We start from the raw sequence: 9,653 nt of genomic DNA, 5'->3' as shown, positions 1-9,653 counted from the left end.
AGGCTTACCCTGGAGTTTTGCTGCTCCCTCCATTTCAAGTATATCCTTCCATGGGTAAGGATATCAGACCTCTTTGTAATATTCTAAGTGTGGTCTCACCAGGGTCATATATAATTTTAGCAAGAGATCCCTTGGTCTCAAATACTCCAATATTAAAGATCAATATACAATATATTTTCCCCAACTCATAGCTGTTTTGCATGTTGAATTTATATACAATGACATCTGTATCCCTCCTAAAGTCAAAACTTTTCATATGAACATATTTATTACATTGCTCAACCTTTTCCTTTCTGTCAGAGTGGATGTTTTTGGGAGCATATTCCATCTGCTCCTATCCTTATCTATTCACTTATTCCTTCTTCACCCTGTCACCCAGATTTGAATCATCAACATACTTGGCTATATGGCACAATCCCTTCATCTGGTTCATTAGGGTAGATTATGAACAGCTGGGGCCACAGCATTGATCCTTTTGACACCCTGCTAAAATGTCAGCTTCCGAACATAATCTCTGTTTTATGTCTATTAATCAATCCTCATTGTACACCAACAGAACTGTACCTTTAGCTTAGAAATTTCCAAAAAAAAACCTTTCTAAATACCCAAATACACCTTCTCAATTGGTTCATCTTCATCTCTTCCTCTGGTTACATGTTTTATCCCTAAAAGAATTGTCACAAGATTCTGCCTTTGTGGACTGTACCTCTAAAGTGGTGATGAAATTTGACTGCAGGTCAAAATACTCATTATTTTGTTCATACTGTCCATCCCCTAGCTAGAAAGAAATGTTCTAACATGTGTTTCATCAGTGTGCACTGGTTGAGCCCCATTTGTGAATTACTAATTCTCAGCACTGCAGGCAACAATGTCATTAGATGATTCTTTTTTAGAGCTCAGCCAAATCTTTGAAATAGAACTCTATACTGAGTTTCAAATGATTAAAATTTACTATGGAGTTATCTAGATAAATTAAGACTTCTCTCGTGTTGTTACATGTTTTGGTCAGCGCTTCTTGTTTTGATGTCATTACTTATGGAAACCTGCCGAATGATGATAGAACGGTCTGCGCGGAGGGAGCATCAGCATCAATTGAAACAATTACGTTGCCAAGTGAACACATTTTCCCGAGAAGTTGTGATTCAGTAATTAGTGTGAAGTTTAGGCAATTAGGGGCAACGCACATTTCAAACAATTGTAAGTTTCAGGTCGTTTGTGCGAACTAATTTCAATATATTTTCTCTCTGTAAACTATTGGACAATAATAGATTTTTGCAATTCGTAATAAAATGTAATATTCTCAAGGAATGCTTCACTGAATCAAAAGATATAGCAAGTTTTTCTCCGACTTAAATGATCCTCGTCAACCTTGATACATGGATCCAGTGAAGCCAGATTTTGTTCAGATTAAGTTAAAACAAAGTCTTTAAAATATCAGGCTACCTTTAAAGAGCAAATGTGAGTGTGTGTAACGATAGATACACGCTTGGCAATATCCACTTTGTCCAACATTCTAATTTACGCCCCTCCCGTTCAACAAACTAAACATTAAACCGATATTGACCCACATTATCCATCAATAATTGTTCGTAAACATTGGTATAGTTGTGTTAGCAAAACTAAAATGATGAATCGAACAACTTAAATAAGTGGACGAATATTTTATTTTAGAACAGTACAGTTAGATGTTAAATACCAGCGTAAAATATTCTTCCAAAAATGCAGATATATTTCGGATGTTTTCATGTTATTTACAATAAAAGGTAGCTTAATTCAATGTCAATACATGCTTATTATTCTCCATATCATAAAGGTGGTCAGATTGACATATTGGACACATTAATTGATTTCAGTTATGTTTAGTATGAACCAGTTAGCTAGTCTGGTTGGTCGCGTATTGACCACCACCGAACAGTTTCGCGAAGATTTCAAATCTATCGAAGATGAGTAAGAATGAAATGATCTTCTGAAGCTTGTGATCGTAGAAAGTGCGCACGTATCCACTGCGGCCAGCTGTGCACATAGTTTTTGTTTTGTTGAATCATGCTTTAGTGCAAACCTATTTCAATTGAAAGTGCGTAGCCAATCAGTCGAGCCGAATTTTCACTCTTACCAACCCAGCCAAGCTTTTCAACACCATGTAACAGTAAACAATTGAATTGAAATCGTCAGCTTCCTCGTTTCTCAAAGTTTAAGCTTTGGTGCTTCCATATCATCGTGCCCGACTTGAGTGAATAAACGAAGGAAGAGGTCTTGGCCAAATCCGTGACACACGTGGTAACTGTTATTTAAACATTTCAGAAATAGCGCCAAGCTCGTCAATTGCAAGATATTTAGTTTATTTATCTTTTAACATACTTAAAATGAAACGAGATCAACTTCCACTACATCACGTTCATTTCAATAATTGCATTCAATTCTCTCTCTCTCTAAATATATATATTTTACTTATTCCTGCGGAATATTTGCATTTTGGTAATGTTATCTTACGTTTCAAAAAGTTCATTGAAAAATTGCCAGTGAGACATCGGTATGACAACAAGTTTTAGAAGCCTTGCAGAGTTTTAGGCAGTTTCCAGTTTAGACGGGATCAGGACTGGTCGTCTTGGCTTGAGTTTGAATCTCGGATTGATCCGAATTCAGAAACTGTCCCGTTGCACCGACATACAACCGGGATCGCATTGGCCACTTCTGAAATTCATGAAGGAAAATATATGTATATTAATAACTTGTTTGATGCTTCGACTATTTCCTTTTAAAAATATACTTTGCAATATGAAGTTGCGATTTAAAGTGTGAGCACCTATCAAACATAAAAATAACTTGGTAACGTGTTTTAAATTATACAGATAGCTAAATGTGATGTTACAGGGAAACCCAACAGAAACAATCCTGCATGCTCCTCACCACCATTCGCAACAATTACACTTTGGTCAACGGTATTGAAAAATACAATATTATAATCCAGATCTTACCGATTCAATGTATTGTAATTGCAAACAGTTGTTTGCATGATGTACGACAGATTCGTTGGATGTAAACTTATCAAAAGATATTACCAGGATTAATCGTTTTGGAAGCCGAGTTTTACATATAGGAGTTGAATCATTCTGCGTTTTTGAGTCATATTTTTCTTTATCTTTCCTGATTCGGTTATACGTGTCGACAAATACAGCCTGGGCAAGGAATCATCATAATGATATTTCATATGTACTTTTTAGCTACTTATGCCGCGATTGTTCGAAAACGTTATTTTATTTTACACGTATTTTGAATTCCTACATAGACTGCAAATCAAGCAATGGTAATGTCTTATGTTTAACGCTACAAATGGCTGTAGTGCATTAAAAATACTAGAAGGTTAAACTAGAGTTACACTATACAATTCTAGACCAATGTCCACCGATAATGGAGAAATATGAGGCAAAATACTCCGCAGGTATAGGATTGCAACGAATTGGATTTTACAAAAAAAATTCTTCGTTTAGTTGACCATCATCTTTTTTTCTACATATTTAAATTAGCTGTTTTTAAAAGATTCATAAATTGAGCCAGACGGTATCGAAAATTAAATCTATGATCAGTGAGACGGGGATACTCAGGTCTTAGATAGATTCATTAAAATAGAAAATATATAAGCCATTTTCCCCACAAATATTTTCTGTCCAGTTTTGGCTCTCAGTACTCGTTTCAACTTGGCGTATCTTTAAACCAAACAGATATATCTGTATCAGCATTTTCAAGAAGTCACATAAATAAAGTAGCATATAGTTCTTAAAACGCGGACAATCTTAGGAATTGCTACTTTCATTGTTAGTTGTTCGAGACGAGGAATAGTTTAAAGAAGAAAAACAAAGAATTTGAGTTTTTTACTCAAAATGTCAGAGGGTCCAGCCATAGTTAGATGAAAAACTCTATGATCTATGTACTTATCCAGCAAAACAAGCTTAGTAAAGTTAATCTTTAATATATACATTTATTATGGACAGTTGGCAATTTAATTTTAGAAAGTTGAAAAGTGAAACATAAGGCTATTTGCAAAGTTGTAGTTCACTGTATACGGGAATAAGCGATTTGCGTTAAGTATATGCATGGATGAAGCGTTAAAAGTTACTCAAGTTTCCCTTCTTTTTTTTGGGTGATTGCATACATTCAGAATCAGCGAACAGTTCTTTTGTCAGAACAGCCTGTTATTCCCATCAATCGTAGAATTAATTTGCTTTAACAAAACGAGATTATATATAGTTATGAAAGGAAACTTATTCGATGTCTATTTGAATTTATAACATTTCTCCAATGATTGTTAAAATAATCTACATGTTAAAGGCTCAAAGTATGTGTTTTAAATATTACATTGATTCCATTAAAATACTTACAACAGCAGATGTTATTAGGAAAGACAGGTTATTTAGACTAAACGCTTAAAAAAATATATTTTCACAATAAAGAGGTATTGCAGAACTCCTACTTTGACCGGATGCAGATATCCGTCTACTTTGAGAGAATGCATTAACTCGGAAGACTTCCGACCTTCCCCCTCCTCCAGACTTTCTTCCAGGGTGCGGGTTAGATGTGCAATGTAGGTGGTTGCCAGGATTAGGACATCCAGTTTGGACAATTTAGTGTCCGGAGGAACTGAAGGTAGAGTCTTTTGCAGCTCCAAGAAGGCAAGTCGCAGGGTTTGTACCCGGCTACGCTCCCGCGCAGCGTTTGCTGCCGCAGGTCTGCCCCTGATGCGAGTCACTTTCGAGCGAGATCCTAATTCCGAGTGTTTGCGAGTGGGGCAGGTCACGGAATCGGGATCTGGACAGTGACTCGGGCTGGAACTGGGACTGTTCTCAATTATGGCCTTTGGAACAGCTGTAGAATCCATTGAACTTTTCTTAGGCTGAACCATCACCCGGAACAAACGCAATAGTCATGGGAAAGCGTCAACCTGAAAATAAACAAATTCAATCTAATTCAAAAGCGATTGGTTTAGTTTACGAAATGGCGCAATGCTAATGTTCTGCTAAAACATGTTAGATTCCTTAGGATTCTATTTCAACTGTAACGTCAATCATCATTTTGGCAGGTAAGTACCAACTTTAGATAATGTCTCAATCATATATAATTTTGTAGTAAAGAAAGTTACACAACCAGTTGAGTCATATTTCAATATCCAGCTGCAAAATCGATCGTTGGTAATATCATCCTACAGCCTATAAATTTTATTAATCGGTTCCAGCTTTCCGTAAATATTTTGAAAATTGAAGAAACTCCATCTATTTTAAACAAAACTCCAACGTTCTACACATAGCGCCCTGGGTTTATCTTTTGCAGCAGATAAGAAAAAAAAACAATATCACTCACAGTTCTGCATACTGTATATGGCGTTTCTATCTGCAAACCGAAAAGCGGGTTACATTCTAAAGTTACCCTTTTGCACGAATCCAACACCGACTGCAGAATATGTTGTTTAAGAGTGATTCAGTCGCCGTGAAAGCTTCCCATGTCTTTATCCTTGTATAGAATGCGGGAATGGGCACGTTGATTTTTTTTTAATAAGGAACAGCGATAATAATTTCAGCTTCAAGCCTTGTGAGAACAGCATTAAGTACACACCTGAATGAGCCCCCTTGCCTCTGGAGCCTCTCATTGACAGCTCAAAGCGCTGACAGTTGCTTGACAGGGGACAATTAATCACATATAGCCACCACTCACTAACAAGTAATAGGCCACCTACGCCAACCTTCTTAAAGTGGTCCTAGCCCAATCTACGTACAGTGTAAATTATATTTAAACAGAAAAATATATACAATGGTATAATCGTTATACTAATCAAATGGAACAATATTAAGTATTTTTAAAAGGCAGCGATGTATATTTTTCTGCTCACCACGTGTATCATTTGATACACGTTCCGTGTAAGCACAATTCTAGAGTATTTTCATATTGTTTTAATATTACTGCAATTGTTATGAAGATGGTGAAATCTAATTGATCAACATCAAACTATATTCCTCGCAAACGCAAATTCACATTCTCTGTTTACTTTTGAGTTGAGCTTTTGTATTTCCTATCTGAATGAAGACCTCTACATTAAAGACAGGTGGTTTCTTTTCCAATCTCTTTAGCTAGGGGTGTAATGATCAGCAGGTAATCTATTTAGGTAACGTTGATAGAGGAATCGGTATTGAGTAGGGCATGGGTGTAATTTCTTTTACTAGTAATGATGCCATGGGATATTTTACGTTCCCTTATGAGGACAGTATCTTGGTCAAACACTGTCAGGATGATGCAAAGGAACCTGACGGCTATCTGACTACTTCAGTGGAATACCAACTTAATGACAAACTAACTTTTATTAAATAGACCGACAGATCACGCAGTAAGCATTCCAAGTGAATCTCATAAACAAAACTTCATTTCAAAATAAGCAAATAACTTGTCACTTGACTTTAACGGTTTTATCCTCCACGTTATTTCTACCATTAAAAGCGAAAAGAGGCGATTTCTGGTGTCGGAGTAGCAATCGCCTTATCAGCCCTGTTTGCTTTATTTTTGTCATAATTTAACAAAGATAATTTAACCATAATTTAACTGGGATGATCGTTAATATAGTAGATCATGGATTTAAAGAATAGTACGAATTATTTTTCCATCCTTTAGAGATCATATTGGCTTTGTATAACACACACACACACACACACACACACACACACACACACACACACACACACACACACACACACACACACACACACACACACACACACGTATTGCACGTTCCCAATGCATTCAGTTTTGCTTTAGAAGCTACTAGCAAAATCAAGAGTTTACGAGTTTGCCGGGGCAAGGCTATAATCTAGTTGCTACACACCTAAAAACAGACAGAAACCTAATTGGATCAGTTGTCCCAAAAAATGTGTATTTTCCATAATCGTTTTTGTTTCAGAAATATGAATCCAAAGTCTAAAACTAAATGCGGGTTTCATTCATACAGTAATAGGGAAAAAGTTTAAATATTTTGACAGCAGGTTATGAATAATAATATTTAAGTGACCTGACAGGATAAAAATGCTAACATTCAATTTATGGTAAATAGATGGATAAAAACACATATTAACGTTGTTACATCATAAGTGAAGAGTCACTAAAAACATGAATTAGCCATTGACTGTAAAATATAAATTTATATTTAAAGTGACTTCATAAAAGACTCCTGAATAATCGGAATCGAGAGGAAACCTGCAGATGCTGGAAATCTGAGCAGCACACACAAAATGCTGGAGGAACTCAGCAGGCCAGGCATCTATGAAAAAAGAGTACATTTGACGTTTCGGGCCGAGACCCTCCGTCAGGACTGGAAAAAAAAAGATGAGTCAGAGTAAAAAAGTTGGGGGGGGGGGAGAGGAATGACCACAAGGTAATAGGAGAAATAGGTGAAATCAGGTGCTGGGAAGTTGACTGGTGAAAGAGATACAGTGTTGGACAAGGTGAAATCTGATGAGGAGAGACAGAAGGCCTTGGGGGAAAAGAAAAAGGGGGTGGAGCACCAGAGGGAGGAGATAAGGTGAGAGAGGGAAATGGCAATGGGAAATAGTAAAGGAGAAGGGGTCGCTTGCTTAAGTACGGGGGTTTGAGGTAACAAAATTAAAACAGTCTACAAATAGACCCGCAACAATTATTTTTAACATTTATTTTCTTTATGATGAAAGTCGACACTTCAATATTTATTAAAACAGTCGAAAGTTGGAATTACGAACAGCCGAATAGAACAAAAGCACACACATACAACAAATTATAATATTTTATTAGGAGTTGTTAAAGAAACTAATAAAGTCTCTGGTATTTCTGTTTAGCTAATGATAAAATCAATCGAACATCCTTTTCCAAGTAAGAAGTTGTTTTGCTGCGCAATCTTTAATGCAGGTAAAGAATAACAAATTTCCATATGCTCATTATCATATATGTGCTAACAATACAAATAATAGCCATATGAGAAATATTGATAATATGAAAAAAAATGTTTGCGTAAGATGCTCTGACTGAAAATTTATTAAGTTACCATTCCGATGAAAGGTTGTCAATTTCATATTCTATACGATTACCTTTCTTGCTAAGCATGCCCTCAACATTTTGTTTACTTTGTCACTCATGGATTTATTCTAAAATATTATTTCAAATATTTCTGCTGGTAATTTGGTTAAACAATCAATTGAAAATATTTAAAGAGATATCACCAAGAAAATAGTATTAATTTTTCAAATGGAAGGACACATACAAAATGCTGGAGGAACTCGGCAGGTCAGGCAGCATCTATGAAAAGAGTAAACAGTCGAAATTTCGGGCTGAAAACCTTCTTCAGAACTGTTTACTCTTTTCCATAGATGCTGACTGACCTGCTGAGTTCCTCCAGCATTTTGTATTTAATAGCTAATTCTTCGATATGTAACTGATACTTCTCTCGATTATTGTTTGGAAGCTTAAACGATGCTTGGTGTATACATACAGAAAACCATTATTTATCCCACACTAGTTTAGTTTCAGAAATAATATGCAACAAATATTTCTCCACATTTCGTTGAGCACAGGAACAACAGTAAGATATTTAGTCCGGAGAACTTCAACTGCCTTCCAGTAAAACCGGGGTGTGTGACCTGACTCCGTATATCCATTTTCCTCCTAATCCCTTAATATTTTTCATTAGCAAAAATGATCAAGCTCATTAAAAGGGATTGGCAGAATATTATAGAATTAGTTCCCTTAAAGCCACATCGTCAAATCGATATGGTAATGAATTTTAAAGGTTTCATTGTTATAAACAGGGATTCGCCCTTGATAATGTTTTTCTAAGATAAGCGATAAGATTCATTTCTCAGCTTGGATTATCGTTAATAATATAGATAGTGGATTTTAAAAACTTTTCTATAAAAATTGTAATTTTCTTAATGTGTGAACAGAATGGTCAGCTTTTAAAACACAAAAAGTAATACGAGATCTTTTAATAAACATGTCGACATAATTCAAACAAAAATAATTCTTACAATTCATTAGAATTGGGATAACGTTTACTTGTGGTTTTGTTTCTTTTCTAAAAATAATTAGATAGTGCATCAATGAGCATACTCCCGAACCATTAAAGTTCAATACTACACGTATTATGTAAAAATCTATGTTCACTTAATTAAAATGTCGTTTATTCAAAAGTTTGTTAAAAATATAAACCCAGAACGTTTGATCATAACATCTGTAAGTTAACTACATGAATTGAAATATAACACGTTTATTTGCGTAAAATGATTCAAATTACTAGGTACTGTCATTACTTTGGGAAAACGTACCCATTCCTTGCGTAGTTAAAATCTACCATGGTTTTATATAGACGAGAAACAGATCCTTGAAGTTGCTACATGTATTATTGCATATAACTACAATCTGGCTACGCTTGCTATTTCATATTTGACTGAAAGATTAAATGACTTTATGAAGGCGAAATAAATTAGCATTAGATGTTGAACTTAGTTCATATCAACTAACCATGGAATCAGAAATAGACTATATGTGATAGATCGATAAATCACCGAAGATGACAAATAAAATGTACGTGAAATTTCGTACTTGTTCATGGATTATCCGAAAAATCTGCTTAGCATCTCTTTCCTGTATCC

General features: G+C 35.4%; 2 protein-coding genes across 2 annotated transcripts in view; both read right to left on the bottom strand.

Moving 5' to 3' along the window:
- Positions 1 to 1,676: 1,676 nt before the first annotated feature.
- On the bottom strand, positions 1,677 to 4,897 carry tcf24 (transcription factor 24). Its single transcript, XM_073041176.1, has 2 exons — positions 4,469 to 4,897; positions 1,677 to 2,691 (listed from the first exon to the last, which is right to left on the bottom strand). Exons 1-2 carry the CDS (start codon positions 4,895 to 4,897, stop codon positions 2,581 to 2,583), a joined length of 540 nt encoding a protein of 179 aa, XP_072897277.1. The 3' UTR covers positions 1,677 to 2,580.
- Positions 4,827 to 9,653, bottom strand: part of ppp1r42 (protein phosphatase 1, regulatory subunit 42) — a 105,320-nt gene continuing 100,493 nt past the window's right edge. Inside the window, exon 10 of the mRNA XM_073041154.1 lies at positions 4,827 to 4,936. Coding sequence (XP_072897255.1) covers positions 4,919 to 4,936 — 18 coding nt within the window. The 3' untranslated portion in view covers positions 4,827 to 4,918. The remainder of the gene's footprint in view (positions 4,937 to 9,653) is intronic.

Source organism: Hemitrygon akajei, chromosome 1, assembly GCF_048418815.1.
Source record: "Hemitrygon akajei chromosome 1, sHemAka1.3, whole genome shotgun sequence".
Taxonomy (NCBI): domain Eukaryota; kingdom Metazoa; phylum Chordata; class Chondrichthyes; order Myliobatiformes; family Dasyatidae; genus Hemitrygon; species Hemitrygon akajei.
The sequence above is the reverse complement of the archived record's forward strand: the minus strand, read 5'-3'. Positions and strand labels throughout refer to the sequence as shown.

What these genes read in the sequence shown, in the direction of transcription:
- tcf24 (XM_073041176.1), bottom strand. Translation starts at nt 4,897, where the DNA reads ATGGTTCAGCCTAAGAAAAGTTCAATGGATTCTACAGCTGTTCCAAAG. An exon ending in GATATCTGCATCCGGTCAAA is followed by an intron (nt 2,692 to 4,468) that starts GTAGGAGTTCTG and finishes CATGAATTTCAG; the next exon opens with AAGTGGCCAATGCGATCCCG.